Here is a 23,021-nt window from a genome sequence, read left to right on the forward strand (position 1 = left end):
GATTGTAGAGCGGTGGACATTCTTAGATCAGCATCCTCAACCAATCACATGCGCCTTCTCATTGCCAGAGATGAGGAAGCCAGGTAAGCCCCTGATCCATCCATTATAACATCTGCTCTGAAGATCACAAATTTCATGTCCATTTAGACATTTAAAAAGTTGCTTTTTGTAAATGTTGCTTCCAAAGAGAGAAAAAAAAGAACATTACATTCAAAGCACGTTGATAATCATGATTAAAGAATACTGAAAAAACATATCATGGTTTCCCAAAATAAAATTTAAGCTGCACAATTGTTTTTAACATTGATGATAATAATAAATATTTCTTAAGCATCAAATCATCATGTTAGAGTGATTTCTGAAGGATCATGTGACAATTCAGTGAAAATTCAGCTTTGGAATAAATTACATTTCAAAATATATTATAAAACAGAACAGTTATTTTAAATTGTAATAATATTTCATAATATTAAAATTTGTACTGTATTTTTGTATAGGCAGCCTTGGTGAGCATAAGATACTTCTTTAAAAAACATTTTTAAAATCCTGTAGACCCCATGGAAGTGTATATGTAAAAAATAATTACAAAATAATTATTTAAAACGATTATCTTTTTAAGCAAACCAAAGTAATGTTTGTTGCTTTTTCTTTTCATCTCTACTGCTGATAGTCAATCTCATTGCCAACGTGCCACTTAATTGGTGACATCAACCTAAACACTTGCCATCACTTAAACACTCTCATCCACTGATATTGATCTATAGATGTCTGACCTGAGTACATTTCATTTGAATGGTCACCCCTTAGAAGACACGTTAAATAATTCAATGAAAGATGAATAATTTTGTTCATAAACTAGATCTGACGGAGTATTGGCAGTGCCTGTGAGTCTCTTGGTGAGCTATTTCAAAGATGAGCTTCTGGCCGCATGGCTCCCATATATTGCCGCCCTCCACTATTTCGCTCACTAGAAAAAACTATCAATGGAAAATTACTATTCCTGCATATGGCAATGCTAGTAGTGACTTTTCACTTTCTAAAACTTCAGTTAAATTAGGTCTATTGACTTTTAGTAACGAGCAATCATTTTTCAGTCATGAGCATTTTTAATGCTCTAATGTTTTTAATTTATTTGAAATATAAATCTTTTGTAACATTATAAATGGCTTTACTGTCAATTTTGATCAATTTAATGCATGTTTCATGAATAGAAGTATACATTTCTTTAAAAAAATCTTACTGACCCAAAACTTTTGAAGATATTTATAAACAGATAGTGAACAGATAGTGCAAACACTAATAAATTTAACATTGTTGAATGTAATCTTTAGCAAATCTCAAAATAAATATGAGTCTGTGAGAGTCAGTAACATGACCGCAGTGTACTTTTGAACTTTACACATAGACAGATTGGCAGGAGAATCAGTCCCATGGCTCTGGACTGGCAGCCCAGGGATTGTATGAATGAAGGAAAAAGCCATTCGATGCATGGAGATATGGAGAGAGAGAGTGCGAGGGAGAATGAGAACAGACTCACATTTTAAGCCATGATGAGATGAGTCCTTGCGTCTCCATGCTTTAATCTGCGTTCTGCCCTTAACCAATGCGCATTGAGGGGATTACGCCTCTGCCTCCATGCAAAGACCTCCGCTGCCTTCACTCGCATATCAACAACCTGGATGTCTTCAGGGACCGAAAGACTGAGCACAGCATTTTTGGGCTTTTTGTTTGCGTGTATTTATGAGGAAGATGGTTTAGAATGTGCATGTATACACAGTGGTTTATTCAGACAGCGTTCATGCCTCTTAGAGTCAGCTCCTAACCAAATGCTTCACAATCTTGTGTGACCTGCCTCCCTTTAATCCGCACTGATGACCTGTCCTGAGGACGGAGGAAAAAGCTCTTTTTGCATTGCATTACTCACTTCGAAAAGCTGTCACTTTGAGTACACCTATATTTTAGGCTTCGGGTAAATATGATTCGGGTCTAGTTATTGAAGGCTTGGCTGTGTTTATATAGTCTTCTGAACACACATAGTCGCTTTGTATTGTGGTTAAAGCAAGCAAAGATCTGGGATCACTCAGGGACACCTGCATGTAGGTAAAGAGGCCAGTGGCTGAGCCTGTGCACCAGTGTGTAATGAACACATGTCCATACTGAATAAGGTTTGAGTCCAGTGACAAGCCATTTCTGTTGACCTACATCTGACATTCAAGAGGTGTCTGGGGGAAAATGGCCTGGGATGGAGATGGAGGGGAATATTTAAATAGATTTTTGATATTTTGCCCAGCCTAACTAAAGGGAACTAAAGAGAACTCAGCATGTTTATTTTTACTCAATAGACTGATCACAAAATCCATTTCCATTGCTTTATCTTTCAGTAACAGAACAATGATCTATCTATCTATCTATCTATCTATCTATCTATCTATCTATCTATCTATCTATTTATCTATCTATCTATCTATCTATCTATCTATCTATCTATCTATCTATCTATCTATCTATCTATCTATCTATCTATCTATCTATCTATCTATCTATCTATCTATCTATCTATCTATCTATCTATCTATCTATCTTCTAAAGAAAATATTTTTCTGGGACATATAGTAATACATTTCTAAAAGTAAAATGTAGTTTGTTTTTTGTGGTTGGACCAATGAAAATTTTGGCAGGGAAAGTACAATTTTGAATTACTGGCCTTATTGTCGAGCCCTATATTGGCATTGGCAGTCAATCAGACTACTTGCAGCAGATGAAACGGTTAGAGTAGATTGATAACATTGGTCATGCTTTTTCCTTCTAGTAATGATGTGGAATATTTTAATCACTGAATTTAGCCCTCTGAGTACTTGTATCTGCTTAGAGCAAATTTGGATTGTGTAGATAACATGTGAACATAATTACATTCCGTCCTAAACGAATTAACTGACATGATATTATTTTGGAATAGTGCAAGCTGTTACTTAATGTGAGGGAAGTAAGGACTGTTTTTTTTTCTTGGACGATTGCATTATTGTTATTTCTTCTTTTGTCTTTGTGTAGTAGAGAATTTGCAGAGCTTCTTGAAAAATATGGCTCAAACGGAAGCACGGGATCTACCAGGAATTCTCCTATTCAGCAAAGTATGTATATTCTCTCAAGTTTACATGAAATGCACATAATATAAATCCTTTTTATTCATTCATTTTTCTGCTCTGGTTTAGAATATCTCTTTCATAACCTCACTACTTCCTGAAATAACAAAGGTTATGAAATGCTGATTCATGGAATATGATCCTCACAACTGTCAAGCAAACAGGAGGAATAGAGAAAGAAATTCACATCACATCTCTTCATCATCATCCTTAACCATTTTAACTTCTACATTCATACTCTTTCTCAAATATAAATTAAAAACAGGAGACAAACAAACTGTGTTTTTAAAAAACAATCTCTTTTTGAAGGCTCAAGTCAATTATAATTATAATGTTTGGGGGAGAAACAAATCAGCCCTTGAAAATGGCTTAAGACAGCGCATTTGTCCATTATGCAATTTTGAACATCTGTTTCTGCCGGAGGAAAGATGCTTCACAGGAAAAGTTCTTGAGAACGGCGCGTGTGCTCAGTCTTATCCCTGCTCTCTCCGCTGCGTTGAATATTCTAATGATGTAACTTGCTTTAAGCACAGCAAAGAGTTTAATTTGAGTCTTTAATTTAAAAGTGCAAATGAGAGATTTACAAGAGTTACGTTCAGATGGCTTCGTCTGGACGTTTTGTGTTTGTTTTTGACGAATGAAGTTTCAATTAAGTTTCCGAGACTTGCAAACTCAAAAAACGTTGTATTCACTCAAAGACTTTATATACATAGTCTTTGAAGAGAATTTTCCGTGTCTTTATTTTTTCAGTTTTGCTACAGTATACAACAGTTAGCTCAGACCAACAGCGTTCCAATATTAACTTTTATTAAAATTGTGGATTAAACAAGCCAGTGTTTTTGAAATGGATAACTTTATGGATTGTGTCACTGCCCTCTGGTGGTTATTATATAAGCTTGCATAATTATGAACTACGTGGTGTTATGTCAAGTTTTATCAGGTATTTTGTAATAATAACCAAATCTCATTTTTTGTGCCACAGCAGGCAGATACTTGGACAGCACATCATCAGGGTCTTCGTCCAGATCTCAGAGTCCTCTATTGCTTAGTCCTGCTGGATCTCAGAGTAATTACAACAACACAGGACCCTTGCTACGCTCCCTAAGGTACTAATAACAAATTATTTAGTCTAGTAAAGTTTACTAGAGTTGTTTAACAGTTTATTTTGATTCAGCACCACGCTGTACTTCACTTGTCATTTTGAGTGTGTGTGTGTCTGTGTGTGTGTGTGTTTGGTTTCAGTCACCCAGGTGAAGGGGTGATTCAGCTGATATCAATCGCTCGCTCCTGCAGTCTGGGTATTACCATTGGAGGTGGCTCCAACAGAACTGATGGCCCTGCAGTTTTCATCCAGGAAGTGCTGTCTGGAGGAGACTGTCATCGGGTGAGAGATTGGATCCCTTTAGCAAACTGTGTGCCTGCATGTATTTGTGCATGAAGTGTTAGTGTTTTCACGCATAAATCATTGATCAAGGATCAGTAATTTATTTCCACTGCTGATTCCCGAACAAATGACTTTCAGTTAATAGAAAACATAAGGTGGGTTCCATTTGACTGTAAGTGAAGGTCGCTTCGGCATAAGGAATAAGGGAACATCGATACATCCCTTCACAGAAAGCGGAGAGGGAAATTTAACCACCAGTCATTGCATGTCAGCCCAGTATTAAAGAAGTTTGTAGAAAATAATGGTGGTGGAAATGAGTTGAGGCTCCTACATTTTGACTGAGTTTACCTGTCTCAGGTGTGGAGTGCAAATCATGATTACTTTAAAAAAAGATTAAATATACATCTAATATAACCAAATGTTTATTTTCATAATAAACAATGCAACAGACATTTAACCCTCAGTGTTGCACTTTCAAAAATGACAGTATATATTAATTAAATTATTAATGACTGTGACATTAATGAATGTATTACATACACATGTGTATTAAATGAAAGTACGGTCATTTATATTGCATTCATTTACTGAAGCATTTTATGTCATCATACCTCTATCTTGTCGAATATGCGCGACACAAGTTTCGTAAATCAAACACATACAGCTACAAATGTGTGAGACCTAAAACAGTATTTTCACTGACTGATGATTTAAATGACGATGTGTAGTTAAAGATACACATTATATATTTTTTAACAAGTGTCATTTTTAAAAAAATGTTACCACATTTCATTTGTTTAATATTGTTGTTAAATACATAATTTAATAGCAATTGCATTAATGCCATCTCTAAAGAGACCGTGAAAACTCATCAACTTGTTAAAGGTACACAATGCAACTCAGAAAACAAAACAAAACCGAATGCATTTTGCGGAAGAACAAATTTCTTGGCTGTGCTTCGCTCTGTGTGGCTTTGTGAATTTATATGTTTATCCTACAGTACAGATCATAAAACATTCACTACTAGGCTAAAGGGATATCACCAGTTTAGATGGAAAGGATCTCAAGCTGACTAGCTGAAGACATTACTTAAGCTATAATAATAGACACAGTACTTCCTTGAAAATAAATTTCAGCACCGCGCTACAACAGCCATAGTGAAATGACCCTTCACAATAGATGATGCTGTTCAATGAACTCTGTTAGAGAGCTACATATGGCAATCTATCTGTAAGGTATTTCAATAAAATACCTTACTATCTCTGCGTTGCTTTTACAACATTTCAAATCCCTTAGTTCTCGCCACCTCTGAAAAGTCAAGCCAATGTTGATTCTTGTTTTATTACGATATAAGATATAAACTTAGTTTATATCTTATAAACTAAAAACTAAAAATGTACTTAAATATATAAACACTTATAATAGGCTCACCATAGTGAATCAGGATAAGACAAGTACATGTTTTAAAAGAAGGATTGATGATGTATTGACTAATTGTTTAAAGTTTGTTCATTTTGAGCAACAACAATGAGAACAACAGACACAAATGAGCGGGATATCTCACACAATTCGTGGAAGTGTTTAGTCTGAGCTGGAGAAAGAAACAGATTATAAACCTCTGGGATTCTTGCCCCCAAGGCAAGGATAACTCGGGTCTTTACACCTTACCAATAAGCTTCAACACATTTAGCCATCTTTATCGCTGACGGGGTTAGGATTTAAGTGAGGATAACATCCTAGAATGTCAGACTACTGCGTTATAGCCTGAGCCAGTGCAAAGGTTTCCTCTTAAGTAGGTATGTAGTAGGTAGTAAGTAGGTATCTCCTGGAAATGATCTAAGCAATTGATCCCCTTCTTGTTTTCCCCAGTAAGTGCTTTTCCTGATAGACAAATAGGTTTAGACTTCGCTAGGCTGTTCTGGATATGGACAGTGCTGTCGCAGCAGACTGCAGAGGTCAGGTGCACCCCGTCTAGGGCATCGCCCTCCCTGTGGAATATAAAACTCCACAGCAGGGAGGGGAGCTGTACTATTCACCTACAGGACTATTGTGCTGAAACTCAGATATTCAATTTCGCTTAGATTTTCAGTGTCAATTGTTGGCCATCTGTAACATCTATTAAATAATGTCTCATGTCCGTTTTGAATCTTTTAGCCAGAATCAATCATCATAACTCAGAGCTTCCAATCTGAAATATTGTTACCTTGTTTTTGGTTTGTTAGCCAGTCATTGAAATTCTTATTTTTTTTGGAGAATCACTTTGTCAAGCCCTTAGTTTTAGTGTTTACTTGCATATAGTGGTGTCTCCAAACGCTAGCCTCACTTTTATTGTTGCTCATAGTTAGAACTTAGGAGAGGAATCTGCAATAAATAACTGAATTGGTATTTAATCTTACTCAATATTTCCTCCAGTAAAAATGCACAACTGTTCTAATGTTTGGGGTTGGGTACCATTTTTTTCTACAAAAAATCATATAAGCAGTAACCATTTGATTTAACTAACCAGTAGGACTTAAAAAACTAACAATTATTTGCCGATATCTACACGACTCTGATATCCACCTTAGTTTTAACGTAGGAGACCTTTGCAACTTAAGTGTGCAATACTTCCAGTTATTTTAGCTGTACAGAACAGTTTGTTATACTACTTGATATTGCAAACATGGTTTTACAAACAAACAATTGCAAACAAATGTATTTTAATGTATTGTTATAATTATAAAAACACACTGGGTTTGTAGTGCAAATTGTTCCACTCTTAATTGCAGTTGTTGTATTTATTTACCCATAGTGGCAAATGAATCAGAACTCTCACACATTCACAGAACATAGCTTACTTCTGTGTTGCAAAATAAGGTGGGTATAGTGCATCCCTAAACCATCAAGCTGTGGAAATGGTTTGGAAATGGATTGGATTCACTCGAATATGAGACTTTTGGCACAGTTATGTAGTTTTAGTGACTTTGGTGTCTATGGGGGGATGGAGTTGCTGTAGTGGTGTCCTCTGTAAAGACATGAGAGAGGTCTCCACCTGGTGATGAGTAGTGCAGTAGGTTATGTTCCTGCTGATGCTGTTGGTGCAGCTTTCTCAAACTGAACGTCTGCCAAGAATTGTGACTGATCAGCAACATTTAGTAAGGATCTTCATTCCTTTGGCCTTACAGGATGGACGGCTCAGACCTGGAGATCAGCTTATCGCCATTAACAAGGAGTCGTTGATAGGAGTCACATATGAGGAGGCCAAAAGTGTGCTCAATAAAGTGAAATTCAGGTATTCACTCTGGTTCATGTAGCTTTATGTCTTTTGAACAATATTTAATAATGAATCAGTATCATTGTACTTATTTCTTTTATAGAATCTATTTATTTTGTCCCTGTTCTTTGCCTTTGAAGTCAGGAACCAGTTGTGGATATTGCCTTCATTCCAGGAAAAGGACCTTTTTCCAACAGCCCGTTGTTGCATAATGGGGTTCAGAGGGGGGTTGGGAATGGATACAACGCCAGCCGGTTAAAGGTTCATGTCCGATCTCCTGAGGTGAGTGTTAATAGTGTACCAGATCATGGCATGTCTCTGTATAATTAGTATGACACCAATATCTTGTGTGTACATTGTACACAGGCAATGTCCTTGTTATGGTCTTTTACTAAGCATGCAATGCTTCATAACTTTCTTCTCATAGATGCGACAGGAGGAAACAGTTCCAGTCCTTTCATCCTCCCCAGAAATCAGCCCCCCAGACATACAGGTTTCAGGTACATGTCTCAAAGGTTGGCTCATAACACCCTATCTTAATGAGCTTTACAGCTAGTTTCCACCCTTTCTCATCACCCACATTAACAGTGCAGATTTTGTTATTCATAAGGCTAATATTTCCCTTTTGAAAGGAGTACTCTAATTTCTTAACCTTTATATCATATTGTGTAAGTATTTTACAGCAAACCAATTTACATTAAAATATCATTATTTTAAACAGATTAATTTACTTGAGAGGCAAAATTTCTTAAATAACACTACTGTTCAAAAGTTTGGGTTCATTAAGATTTTTAAGAAATCATCTTTATTCAAAAAAGATGCATTGAATTTAATAAATACTGGAAGAAGTTGCTCTCTTAATTTCTGAACCTTACAGATTGCACCTTGTGTCTCAGTGAAAGTAGCATCCAAAATGAACCAGTGCACGGAGAAACAGGATTTATTGCAAAGCAATTATTTATTTTGAAAGAGAAAGATTGGGGATTAGTCAGTAGCAGTGTTTGGATTTTAATCAACGGCTAGTTGCAAAGTAATCTCTCTGTGCTCCGGGGGTCGGGGCATGTATTTGAGGTGTTTAAATTACACAATCAAATTCTAGAAGACATAACAAAATAAAGGAAGAAGGCCTCTTTCATGTCGAGTCAGATTGTGCTCTTATCTCAGTTCCCAGCAGCTGGGTAGCTGTTTAATACAGATTGATTTGCTGTGCGTAATGTGTAATCCTTTCTTGGGGCACAAAATGGGATTGATAAATTGTTATAGAAACCATACAGAGATAGCCCCTTAGGTCCGTTTTATGCTATTAGATACTTTGAAGAAGCTATCTGTGTGGATGTGAACATCTCAAGTCACTTCTCCAGACACTGAGATCTTTGTATGCTTAAATAATGCTCTGTATTTCTCTGCATAGAGACCCAAAAAGTATTTTGACACTTGTGGACATATCCAAAACATCAGAAGGTTGTGTATTAGATACAAAAAACCAAACCCAGTGGAATCTGCAAACAAATGATGCAAGACCTTCGAATTTCGATCAGTTTTATCATTTGAAACCTCATTTTTTTAAATGTGTGTTGTCTTTAAAATAAATGCCTTTTGGGTTGATATTTTGAGATTTGACATTCAGACATTTTAAAGTATGACTTCAGCGTCCAAATACATTGTGGTGCCAAATACATTGTCACGTTCACACTATGAATGCATGCCAGGCCCACTGAGATGTGCACCACGCACCTGTCCGTCAGGCGATCCTTGGCTCAGAGCTTAAGGTGCAGAGATTAATCTAGACCGGATGTAAACATGCCTGGCTCGCCCTTGAACTCTGGGTGGTGTTGTGTTTACGAGCACAGTGTTCTAATCATTTATGACATCTATGAAGTGTTTAGTGCTTAATAACCCATTTATCCAGACTAGCTGATGAAGTCTTAGAAGAATAATGAAGATCTGTTATATCTGATTTAAATGGGCACGTAATCCTGTAAAAGCCCTTCTGGGAGTCTTTCATAGAAAAGAAGACTGGGTGTGCTCAGTCTCAGACACATGCTTATCTTTATTGGTTGTCATTCTTTAATCTTTGAGATTTGTAGAGATGTGGAGATTGTTATAGAATTCTGCTATCCAATGGAAACTGATGTTTACAACGGGTTTGCACCTAACATAATAAAGGCTGACTGTTATTTAGTTAAATGAATGTACTACACTAGGCTAAACAAGAAACTATTTATATAAGTTGATGTTAGTGCTTATGTTGTCAGATTTTGAGCTTGGTCACTGGATAGTTGAATTTCTGATGCCACCCATATCACTTGAAAACTGTATCACTTGAAGAATTTTTGAAGAATATCAAGGGTGCTCTTTCCCAAAATGATTGGGGACTGTCAAGCAGTGTAAATGACAAAAAAGCACAAAAAAGCATCATAACAGTTGTCTAAATTAGTTATATGCTATATCCCAAGTCTTTTAAAGTCATATAATAGCTTTGTGTCATAATCTTCTCCTTCACGATGCTCTGAAATGGACTACAAAAGTGACAAAATGTGATTTGTGTTAGGACCCCAAATCTAATCTTGCCATATGTAGTTTGAGAGTACTTGGGAAAATGTTGCTCAAGTTATACGGTCACATTATTGTAGTGTTTTGTGATTTTTCACATTCCATTCACTTCATTGTAAGGAAAACTGGCCAGAGAGGCTATCCACATGCTTGCAATTCTGGGGGAACAGTCATAGAAGCACCATTAATCTGGATTGTTTTAGTTGTCCTGGATTGTGTACAATCAGTTCCACCTGTTAAATCCACTCCCTCTGTCCGAGCTCCCTTCTGTGCGTGTTGGTCCTGAATTACCAGCATTGAACCTGTCTGAGTCTGCGTGAGTCTGACGTGTCTGAGCTCAACCTGTCAGTCATGAGCGTCAGAAGGCAGCTAAATCCCCTGCGTTGCTTAACAATACACACGCCACTGAAAGCACTGGCGTTAATACCTCTCTTTCTCTATCGCTGTCTCTCTCTCCCCCTCGATTCAAATCCCTCACACAGTTCATAATCTTTATTGTATTAATATAATACCCATTCATTTGTTCTCCCAGTCAATGAAAAAAACACATCAAGGCCATGTTTTCCAAAGCAGCTAACTAGCTCTCACCACTAAATGCTGTAATTTGAGTATGACTCTTAAAGTAGGTGTTTTTTACTGTCCCTTTTTCCCCCTCAGCCTCCACTGCACAGAGACCAGCCATTGTTTCCAAACCCAAGATCTCGCTGGACCCCCACATACGGCTCAAATCAGAGAAGCTTGATCTGGTAAGCCTGGTTTACACAAACACTCTTACATGTGTACGAAGAGTGATTTTCAACCTTCTTTGTATTGTGTCAGTAGTATATGTAAATGAACAATGTCTACTCATTCTCCATGTTACCTGGACCAAGAAATTGACATTTATTTGTCAGCAAAAGTATTTTGACAATTCCAGGGCTTTCGTGAAAACTACAGATTACACTCCCGCCCACGGACAGTCGGATCGACAGAGGGTTATTAACAAAACAGTTATTGTAAGGTTATTTTATTATCACTAAAAATTGTATTGTACGTTTAAACGTCTTTAAACAGCGTTATGGTAAAAATGGTACACTATGGCTACAGCCTTTGCACCTGTATGCTGTGGTGGGTTGGGCAGAACTGACAGAAGGCCATTTCTTTCTGTTTTGCCCCCTCCATTTGGCATAAAACATTTTTTGTGGCAAAATGTTGACTACGTTTGGGAAGAATGTTTTTTTTTACATTAAATAAATAAATAATGCTGTTAATTTAGGGATAAATGTTTTATTAAGAAAAATTAATGAGCGCAAATGTAATTCTCTTTATATATATTTTGCCATTATTCATGACTGCAATGACATTATGCTTGTACCTGTACCTTTAGTAACGATAAGACCCAGCGGTTCAGAAATGTGGTCAATTTAAAGATTTAATCTCCCATTGGAATCTGTATGATTGATACAGGGGCCTGTATCTCAGTGCAAAGTAGCTGACAGAGTGCTTATGTAGATAACCTCTCGTATCTCAGTGTCACTTTCCTCACAGATATCTGTCTCTGCTCTTTGTTATGGTGCAGTTGTTTAGCGGAGATTTAATTTAATCCTACTGATTCTGGGGCTGACCCTAATCTACCGGCCCATTAATAGGATTAGGTCTCAATGGACGAGAGCACTTAAATGTGGACTAAAGGCACAATGCACACTATGTGTTGCACCAACAGGTATTTGACATGGTGCAAAGTTTTCTATGTGACTTTATACTGTTCATTGCACTTTTTTTCATCACATTTTTCAAGCAGATATTGATGTCTGGTACAGGACAGTTTTCTTGCCATTGGTGTTTGAACAGTATATCTTATTTTTGTGGCAGTATCAGATTGTTTGTTCGACCTTAATCTGATTAGCCTTATTAATGCCTTTTGAGCTCATATGGACCATAAGCCTGTATTTATTGTACGCCACTGACTTGACCTCTGTTACCACACTGCCATCTTGTGTATGTAGCAGTAGCATGACTCTTTTCAAGCTTGACTGGATTGACTGGATACTATACAGTTGATAAGGAATCATAGTTATCAGTCAACTCTTAAAATACTGTACTAAATATTTAAGGTTCAGTGTTTATAATTATTTTCCTTTTTTGTTTTTATAGTTTTTTCGGTAACATTTTACAATAAGGTCCATCAGTTAACATTAGTTAATGTATTAACTAACATGCACTAACAATGAGCAATACATTTGTTACAGTATTTATTAATCTTTGTCAAAGTTAGTTAATAAAAATATAGCTGTTCATTGTTTGTTCATGTTAGTTCACAGTACAGTTACTAATGTTAACAAATACAACCTTTGCTTTTAATAACGTATTAGTGAATGTTGAAATTAATATTAACTAAGATTAATAAATGCTGAAGAAGTATTGTTCATTCTTAGTTCATGTTAACTTAGGTAGTTTACTAATTTTAACTAATGAACCTTATTGTAAAGTGTTACCGTTTTTTCTTCTTTTTTTAAAGAAACATTTTGCACTCGTTTTGTAGTAAAATAATACTAAAACATTTGAAAATTGAAGTGAATAAATTAAAATAACCCCCCCCCCCATTTGGAGAATGCCAGTGCAAACTGCTAAAAATTCTAAGGAGCTAGATTTGTTTAAACAGGCTTGTAGCGCTATAATGATGAAGGTTTTTGACCGTTTGATCATTTTGCAGGCGCTGTCGTACCTGGGTCTGGATTTAACAGAAGAGAAGAGACTGCAGCTCAGAGAGAGTCTCACTACTGACCCTCAGGGAACGGTCTCATATGGAGGTATAGACACATTCTTAACATGATCCTCAGTCAGTCAACTACTGTAGATGCAGGAAATTTTCCTCATTTTCATAATAATTTTGGTGTGGACTTTTATATTCCCATATTCATCACATATTTCAATATTGGAGATGAATCCGAAACAGGGGTCAGCAACCCTTTTGATCTGAAGAGCCAATTTTATATTTCCTCACTTTTGAATCACCAGTATGTGCACATGAGACCCACTTGATAGGCAGTTTACTTGCATTGTTCACTGTTAGAGTGTTAGGCTACCATAGTGCTTATAACTAAATGAAACAGGTTGCATGCCGAAGAAAACAGGATTACTGCAGTTTATCACCAAAAAAAAAGTTAAGCACGCAATGCATTGGAATTAAACATTACTGAAATAACTAAAAAAACATTTTATATTAATCTCTCTCGTATTCATCTTTGGATGCCAATCATTACTGGTTTGGCTTGCGTGCCGAACGTCCTGAAATAACCACAGGAAATAATCACATTTTGACATACCCCTTTTGAAAAGGGAGTCAAATTCCATATTTAGATATTGGGCTTGAGTTTGTGCTTTGAAACACTTAGAATGAGTTTTTAGAGACAGATTGTCAGGGGGAAAAAATTGGGTTCAGTACAAACTTAGACAGCTAAGTATATTTCCAGGCTGCTCTTGACAGGGAGTTACGCTTCACTCCTGAACTCCTCAGCAGGAAGATGTCACCACGGCAAATCCTGATCAAAGTTTGTGTGGTGGAGCAAGAGTTCTGCAAGAGTTGTGTGGTGGAGCAAGAGTTTTCTTGTACTTCAGCTGTGCAAACACTTACAGCAAGGCCACCTGAACATAAATATTCCCTCTATATGCTCCTTCTCCTGCTATGAGGACAAATCTGGATATATTTAGCTGAGTGACAGGAGAAGAGACTATATGGCACATACTTTTCTGTTTAGAAAGCAAATTTTGACCTGAAATCACATTCAAGCACAGTAACATTGCATATATTATTACAATTTAAAATAATTTCTATTTTAAAATGTAATTTATTCCTGTCATTTTCTTTTTCTTTTGTTACATCTTACTTTCCAAATTTTTGTCAGGTAGTGTATCACAGTTTTCACGAAAATATTAAGCAGCATAACTGTTTCTTGAGCAGGAAATCATCAGAATGATTTCTGAAGGATCATGTGACACTGAATATCTTACAATGAGTAATGATGCTGAAAATTTAGCTTTGCATTACAGGAATAAATTACATTTCAAAATTTATTAAAACAGAAAAGAGTCATTTTTTCACAATTTTTCACTGTTTTTACTATATTTTTGATCAAATAAATGCAACCTCGAGATGTGTCTGACTCTTTTTTTTTTAAGCAAAAAAAAAATCTTAATGATTTTGATTCTGTAATTGTTATAATATACATTTCTTACATGCTTTTTATATTTATAGTGTAATTCTTGGCTATTTCTAACTATGCCTCTGTTTCCTTAATTAAGACTTTGTGGAAGCCACCCGCAGTGTGTATCAAGAGAAGCTGGAGGAGGCGGGACTGGGACAGGGACCCTTTATGTTCTCCTATCAGGAGGCAGCTAGTTTGATGGACACCTCTGCCTTTCATTCCCCAGTAAGTAGACCCGCAGGATTTAGTATCGGAGTGCTTGACTTTGATTTGGGCTAAACATCGAGACAATCCTCAGAGCACCTCCTCACATTTGAGACTTCACTTTCTCCTGAAGCTGAGCATGTCGGGAGATTTACTCAGGGATCTTAAAGGAGCTTTTCTCAAAAGTTATCAAAGCTGTCTTTTAAGCTCTTAAACACTTTGATTGTCAGAGTTTGCCTGTTTTGTAGCCTGTGCATTTGGATTTGTAACACATAGATGTATGAGCACTGAATTGGTACCAGTTTTAATGTTGTTGTTTTTTCAGATCCCAGAGGCAGGGTCAAACACTTATGGAAGAGTTATTTTAACAGTGTCACTCTCTCTTTCAGACCTATGAGTCAGAGTGCAGCTACAGCAGTGAGGAGCTGGAGGAGTTTCAGACGGAAGTCAAACAACTCCAGCTGCAAATGAAACAACTCAGGGTGAGTACTGAAATAAACTGGATTGTGTTGCTTCCTTCAATCAATATATAAGTATAGGACTATATTTTCTGACTGCAGGGTCCAAAACGAACACACGCTAAGTGCCAAATTTAAGTCAAAATTGGCTTTAGTGAGTAAATAAACCGACAATTGTCCAGTAAATTAATTAGTCAAATTGTAAGAATGTTAGTCTTGACTGATTCACTTAAGAAACGTTCCCTCAGTGAAAAACGTACCATCATGTTTATCTGACAAGTTCTTTCCTCTACAACTCCATGTTTCAACACATGGGGAATATTCCTCACCCAAACACGCACAACAACAACAAAAAATATATAGAATATGGAATAAACAGAATAGACAGAAAATGAATAGTTTAAAAAAATAAAGCAAAATTATGGAAACTCATTTCCACCAACAAGTAAACAAGACTCATGCTTTGGTAAATAATAATTATGACATACTAAGTCATAATTATGATAGACTAAATCATAATAATGTGATAAAAGTCAGAATTGTGACATAAAAAGTTGAAATTATGACTAAAGTGATTCAAAGTGATTGAATGTCATAATCTCGACTTTTTGTGTCATAATTATGATATAAAAAAACATGATTTATTTTATGTGGCAGAAATGGGCTTCCATACATTTATTCCCTCATTGGCCACAATTAAAAAAAAACAAGAAAACAAATTATTTCTTGGGGGCCACAAATTAATAAATTGTGGGATTAAATATCTATTGGCCACAATATTTGTTTTTCTTCCACGTGTCATGTATGAGGCTCTGTACAAGACTGAGCTGAACATTTGTGCAGAAAGCTTTTGTGACATGAACATCCATTACATTGCTCTCAGGTGTTACTGAAAGACACAGAAGACAGTAAGAAGACTCTGGAGGAGGAACTGCAGAAGACGGCTGAGGTAAAGCCTGGAAATAAACACGACTTCTTCGATGTGACTAATCTTAAATGTCTCAAAATATGACATCCAAATATAAAGAGGCAATGGAGCTGATTGAATACATCAACACTTTGTGCATACCAAATATATACTATCACAACATGAGCATCTGAACATTTAAGACATTCGTCCACCCGTCAATTTGTGTGTTCCCTTATTTCCATGTGTGTGGATGAAACAGAAGGCCACGGCCACAGTGGAAGAGAATAAGTGTCTGAAGAGTAAGCTGCAGGTAGCAGAGGCTGTTCAGAGACAGACTAACAGTGCCGAACAAGACTACGAGGAGGTCATTCAGCTCCTGGAGGCTGAAATCAAAGATCTGAAGAACCAGGTAGCCGGAAAGAAACAGAGAGGACTTGAGGCTACCAAGGTAATTGTTCCTCTTTCATCACATCTCTTTGTTTTCCGAAAAATTATTCATATCATTTATATAAAATTTACAAGATGATGCAATGGATGAAAACGTTTTGGAATGAGTTGCCAGGTGATTGTTGTCTAATCAAACACTGTCCAGTCCAGGTCATGGCCAACACTTGAAACAGTGTTATTTTAGTATTATTTATACACTATTATAGTATTTATGAATATTTTAAATTAGTTTTTACATTTTTCGTTTAGTTTTAGTCATTTGTTTGTGCTTTTTTGTAATTTTTGTAAGTTTTTTTTTTCATTTCTGTTTAGCTTTACTTTGTTTTTATTTCACTTTTAGTTTTAGTCCTTTTAATATTTCAGCTAAAATTAATTGTATTTTGCATTAGTTGCAATCTAGCATTTCAGTTTTTTGTTTATTTGTCTAATAATTATATTTTATTTTAATTCAGCTTTAATTTTAATCAATGAAAAATATTTATAATAGTTTACGTTTACGTATACACGACCACAATGTACCAAAAATGGAAACGTTTTTCTTTTGCGTTTTCGTAAGTTTCACGTACAGGCGTTGTCAAAATGATCCCCGTTCTCACGGATCTGTGAAAACGACTAAAAACGCTGCATTATGCAGGCCAGTAGTTGACGATGTCAAGAAATACGATGCACCTGTGCACATACACATTTTTCTACTGAGCGGTGATACAATACTTTGCTGGAGAAGTGTTAATGAACTCAGATAAACTCTAATAAACTCTTGAGCAGCACAAACACAGTCCTGTAGTCCACTATTGTTGTTGTTGAGTAAGTACTCACGTCACGGATGACGTCACCATTCTCACAAATTCATGGAGAAGATAACAATATTGTTTTCAAAAATTTGCACTTTGAAACCTGTTTTCAAACGTTTTGCATGGAGTTTTCAAGTCCCTAAAACTCCACTGTCGTGTAAATGAACAGCCAAAACGCATAAAAGGTTTTCTTTTTTTAGTTGGAAAATTGTGTTGTGTAAACGTGCTCTTAGTCCATTTTAACAACACTGGTATTAAAGGCCATTTTTTTCACAGGAGGATGTGATGGATCTGAGCAGAAAGTTCAACGTCATTGACAGCCAGCTGAGAAGGTCTGAACTCACACGGAAACACCTGGAGATTTCCAACAAGAAACTCCTTGGCTTTGCACAGGTAAAAACAAACCACTTTTTGACTTAAAATCAGTTGTAATCTGTTGTATTTAGGTATCAGTAAGAACACTTTCAAGAACACCAAAGCACCAAAAACATCCAAGTTCATAATTTGCACTGTTTTTACAGAATGTCCACAAAGTTCTCACCAACACCAGCTTATTTGGGATTGAAAATGGGTAAGTTTCTACAGCCAAGCACATTGAAAGTTGCAGTGGTCCCCCCTATCAGTGATGATGAAATCTCCTTCTCATCCTAAAGGAGCGCACGGGCGTCTCCAGCGACTGAGAGCCCCGACACATCTTCCCCGTTCCCCGACCCCGCCTGCCAGCTCGCAGCTGAGGCCAAAGAGCTTGTGGATGGTGTCTGCTCACTTTGCACTGAGGATCACAGTAAGTGAGAAATGTGCACTAGATCATCACCAGTTCTGGGTGTCTAATCTGAGTGGCTGCTTCAAAGCTCTATCCATCTGAATGGGACAGTTTCTGGACTTTTTGTTCTAATGAACTCATTTGAACTTGTGCTGTTGTCACATCTGTGATGTCACACACAATGTTTGCTTGTTTTGCAGCATTACCGCAGTACGTAGAGGGATGCGTTGTGAAGCCCGAAGAGGACTGTGATTCAAAGTGAGTGGCCATTTTTGTTGTGTTATGAAGCAATCAGCATTTTTCCCTTAAAATGCTGCTGTCAGCTGAGTTTAGCTCAGGCCAAATGTTCATTTCTCTGCCACAAAACCCTTCCGTATAAAAGCCTGTCAGTTATCCAGATTGACAAGGGGTTTTGAAAAACACCTATGCAGGTGTCTGTCACATGGCCCATTTTTTGTCAACTGATGTTTTAAATGACATTAAAGCTGCAGTAGGGAGTTTTGAGAAAATGTTGACTTAGCCTGAAAATTTGAACAAGCACAACTTACAGGTCCAACCCCCTTGCTCTCTTCTACGCTACAGCCCTCCCTCCCTGAACGCGCAGGCTAGTAAGCAGGACCACCGATGACGGCGGATTATAAACAGTTATGGAACAATCACTAATAGGCACAAAACATCAACAATATGCTTTACATTGATTATGGCCTGCCCATACTTTGACTACAAACTTGGTCCTCAAATCATTATGTATTTTGCAATACATGTAACTTTATAAGGTTGCACTCTTTCTATAAGTTATAGCTACTAAGATAACGTTAAAGGATTAGTTCACTTTAAAAAAAAACTTTTGCTGATAATTTACTCACCCCCATGTCATCCAAGATGTCCATGTCTTTCTTTGTTCAGTCGAAAAGAAATTAAGTTTTTTGATGAAAACATTCCAGGCTTTTTCACCATATAATGGACTGGACTTCAATAGGACACAAACGTTTCGAGGACCAAATGACAGTTTCAGCGCAGCTTCAAAGGGTTTTTAACGATACCAGACGATGAATAAGGGTCGTATCTAGTGAAACGATCGGTCATTTCTAAAATAAATAAAAAACTTTACGTTTTATAAGCACAAATGCTCGCCTTGCTCTGTTCTGTGATGCACGTTCGTGATCCTGTTCGAAAAATCTTTTTTCGAGTCATTCGTTCGTTGAATGAACGAAATGACTCCGAAAAAGACTCATTCAAAATGAACAAATCTTTTTTCGAGTCAAAGATTCGTTCATTTGGATGAACGAGTTTGAACAGGAGAGTCACGAACGACGGTACGCGCTCGCGCTGTGCAAGAGAGGGGTGATCAGCGCGTACACGATCGTGATTGACACTGCTAAGACATTCCTCCTGGCTCTGATTGGTTGTTTCTGACCGGGAGCGGTGTATTTCTGCAAATGGCAGTAGGACCACAGGGAGGAGCCATAAGAGCTTGGTTTTTTTCACAGATTATCTGTCTCATATTCTACTTTCAGGACATAATGACAGTTTTAACAAATATTTGTTTACAAAAGCTACCTACTGGAGCTTTAATTATTCCATTTTTAAAGGAGAACAATGGGGTCAATCCAAGCAGAAGCCAAGGGTGCATTTCAGAAGGTCCTTTGAAACGAAACCGATGGACACTTCACTCCCAAGATTCTTTGCAATGCATCAGAATCTTTCAGTCCGGACCAAATGTTATGTAAGGGATAATGTACATCCAGCCAGTTGTTATCGCAGAGTAAACCCTGACAAGGGTGATCAGTTTTATTCTGCGATAACAACCGACCGGATGTACATTTTTGTACAGATGTACGTTTATCACACTGCTATTTGCCACACAAGTAAACAATTAGACATGAAATATTGACTTGAGTTGAAATATTTTATCAGCTCTTTAAACTCAAAGCTTTCACAAAGAAAGCAGTTGCTAGTGTGGCAAGTTAAATCTAGACGGGACATTTAAGGGATACGGTACAGTCATACCACTTATCACACAGTATTTCGCCACATAAATAATTATGCAGATAAGAGATATTGATCTGAGATGAAACTGTTTTAAAATCTTAACTGTTTGTTATCTTATACTGAGTACAAACCAATAGTAGCAAAATGGCAGCAGCTGTCTACGATAATCCACGATACCCGGATGACATAATTAAATAATTGTTCACAAAATAATAATTTGAGTTTTAATATTTTATTAGCTCACCAAACGCAAAACTTCCACGAGAAAAATTATCAGGGGATAACATACCGCTGAATGGCGCGATTGACCAATCAGAATCAAGTATTCCACAGAGCCGTGTAATAATAAACAATATGCACCTGCAAACACACACAGATTCTGGAAATTAAAAGGCTGTAAAGACCCTTCACTTCTACGTTTTTTTTTATAGTCTTGAATTATGATATGATAATAAGGATATTTTGTTCATATGTTATGCTAATGTATTCTTGGGGCAACATGTAATAAAAAAAGTGAAATAATGGGAGTAATAATTGGCAACATTTTCCTAATATCAAATAGTTCATAGGAATATTGATACATAATCTCTTTCCCTATTCACTTGCTGTGTCTCTCAAAATGCCTGATAAACATGCTTTAAGTCCTGGTGTCCACTACAGGGGACATGTATGAAATCTATGCCCTGTTTTGAAAGTCATATCTTGATTAGAAACCGCACAACACTTTCCTGAAATGTTGATTTATGACCATTTGCAAATTAGTCTTTTTCTTCAGTCAAATCTAACAGTAAAAACACATGCGTTTCCTCACATGTGTACATTATGTAAAAATACAACTGATGTCCAATAGTGTCAGTTCTCACCATGGAAGTTGTGTCCTCTGAAGGTAATATGGCATAGGCATATGACTTCTGAAAAGAATGCACTGATAAAGAACTTGCACATTTTTCTGATTCAGTTTCATATTTACAGTAGGATGTTATATATTTACATAATACCACATAATCTACAATCATGCTCTCTTTCTTCCTGTAGCCTCGTTCACTGGCCACAACCTCCTGTCCTCGGCGGTCCTGCAGTAGAGCGGAGAGGTCAGTAGAGCGTCTGGGACGGGCTCATTCAGAACATCAAGGCTGAACTGAAACTATACTGTGGAAAATAAGAGACTGTGAAGTTCTGCAGTGTGGTTTTTACTCCTTCAGTTCATAGTTCGAGTGGTATCAGAGGCCTGAGCTCTACGGATCAAACTGATACTAATTTTTTAAAGCAGTCCATGTACTTATTTAATATGTAGCATTACTCAGTGTCATAATGTAAAGGCAGAAAGCAACCAAGGGGATTGAAATCTGAAACACAAACGGCACTATTAACAGCAGAGGCGACTTTGAGATGCTCAAATGGGATTTCAAGCGTGTCAGCGTGTGCCGTGCAAAACACGAAGAGTTAGGAAGGTGATCTGTTCAGAATGAGAAAGAGAGCATTCAGACTTATATCTCCCTATTCAACCACTGTAATGAAAATGTGGCTGAGCAGCTGACCTCTTTTAGAGTTAGCAATATTATACAGTACATGTATTACATTTCATTTAGGGATTTTTGGGACAGTCCCCACTTTTCATCATTTGATATGATGCTTATTTGTATCTGTTCTGAGAAGTGCTATGACGTTTTGAAGATTTTATATTTTCGGTCTGAATCTTTTATTATGCAGACACACATAGACATGCTCGCTTCTAAGTACGTTGGCGCTTGCCGTCATAATGCTTGTAAATCTTGCCGTCGAACCCTTCGATGTCCTCTTCATGTATTTGCCGATCAAGCCAGTCTGTGCTCGGATGCATTTGCGGTACAGGTCGGTCCAATGTCACCCAGCATCCACTGCACTACTATCAGGTATGGTCTGTTAAGTGCTTTAGGGGGGATCCTTCGTGGCATGTTTCTGAGATGGACAGTAACTTTGCTCCATCTCAGTGTCCTTGTGACTATATTGATAGTTCTGAGGGGGATTTTGGTTGTCATGGCACTAGAATCAAGTAATGGGGGTCATATTGCAGCGTTCCACCCCGAATACATCCATTCAACTGAACAATGCACATGGTTCAGGTTACTGTTTTCATAAGCACACTGTATTCGGCTGTTTTGTCTTGGCGTATAGGATCTACAATCACCTATATCAATGTGTAATAAGCTGGTATCATTCATTTCCTGAGGATAGAGGTGTATGGTTATGCAGGTGGTTTGTTGATATTAATAACAGCACATGCTAGATGTGCTAGATTGCATCATATGTGTGGCCTAAATATCTTTCTTGTAATGTTTTTATTAAAGTCAGAACAAATGTGTCGTGTGTTTTTGTATGATTATATGTAGTGGAATTTGGTAGAGCTTTGACACTTAAAACACTAGAGGGTTTGTCTGTTATTTTTAAATCCACTCATGCTTATGTGCCAGTATACATTGTTGTGCCACAGCTGGCTCATGATACAATATTTCAACATTTTTATTTGGCAACCAAGGGTTGCATGCTGGCAGTTTTTAATGCTTGTGTAATCTGCAACAGCTTGCGTGGGTCTGCTTTTTAAAAAATATATATAAAAGTATATATATATATTATATAAATATATATAAAAAAATTACAGTTGCTGATTCTTTTTAAAAAAAAGATTCTTAGATGAAAAACAAGTACAAAAGAACATAATTTATTTAAAACATAATTTGTAACACTATAAATGTCTTTATTCTCACTTTTAATCAATTTAATGCACCCTTGTTGAATTTTTTTATTTTCTTTAAAAAAAAAAAAAAATATATATATATATATATATCCTGACCCCAAACTTGAATAGTAGTAATACATATCTAGCTTAGGATAAAAATGAAATTATTTAACTTCATATTGTGTTACTCAAAATATCCTAAATCAAATTTGGATTTTTGGTGGGA

The 23,021-nt window shown here is 36.7% G+C and overlaps 1 protein-coding gene across 6 annotated transcripts in view; it reads left to right on the top strand.

Moving 5' to 3' along the window:
- Positions 1–22,416, top strand: part of LOC143722034 (syntaxin-binding protein 4) — a 42,805-nt gene extending 20,389 nt beyond the window's left edge. For 2 of the 6 annotated variants that reach the window (XM_077213091.1, XM_077213090.1), the window contains exons 5-22: positions 9–83; positions 3,049–3,128; positions 4,123–4,246; positions 4,383–4,524; positions 7,689–7,795; positions 7,918–8,059; positions 8,205–8,277; positions 10,988–11,076; positions 13,023–13,119; positions 14,612–14,739; positions 15,108–15,200; positions 16,060–16,132; positions 16,344–16,534; positions 17,601–17,717; positions 17,846–17,895; positions 17,978–18,108; positions 18,288–18,345; positions 21,115–22,416. In XM_077213091.1, coding sequence (XP_077069206.1) covers positions 9–83; positions 3,049–3,128; positions 4,123–4,246; positions 4,383–4,524; positions 7,689–7,795; positions 7,918–8,059; positions 8,205–8,277; positions 10,988–11,076; positions 13,023–13,119; positions 14,612–14,739; positions 15,108–15,200; positions 16,060–16,132; positions 16,344–16,534; positions 17,601–17,717; positions 17,846–17,895; positions 17,978–18,108; positions 18,288–18,345; positions 21,115–21,178 — 1,834 coding nt within the window. In that variant the 3' untranslated portion in view covers positions 21,179–22,416. The remainder of the gene's footprint in view (positions 1–8; positions 84–3,048; positions 3,129–4,122; positions 4,247–4,382; positions 4,525–7,688; positions 7,796–7,917; positions 8,060–8,204; positions 8,278–10,987; positions 11,077–13,022; positions 13,120–14,611; positions 14,740–15,107; positions 15,201–16,059; positions 16,133–16,343; positions 16,535–17,600; positions 17,718–17,845; positions 17,896–17,977; positions 18,109–18,287; positions 18,346–21,114) is intronic. The other 4 variants (XM_077213094.1, XM_077213093.1, XM_077213095.1 and 1 more) reach the window with 3 other exon arrangements.
- Positions 22,417–23,021: the final 605 nt, after the last annotated feature.

The sequence above is a fragment of the Siphateles boraxobius genome, unplaced genomic scaffold, assembly GCF_051911475.1.
Source record: "Siphateles boraxobius isolate OS27281-9 unplaced genomic scaffold, OSU_SipBor_1 66, whole genome shotgun sequence".
Taxonomy (NCBI): Eukaryota; Metazoa; Chordata; class Actinopteri; order Cypriniformes; family Leuciscidae; genus Siphateles; species Siphateles boraxobius.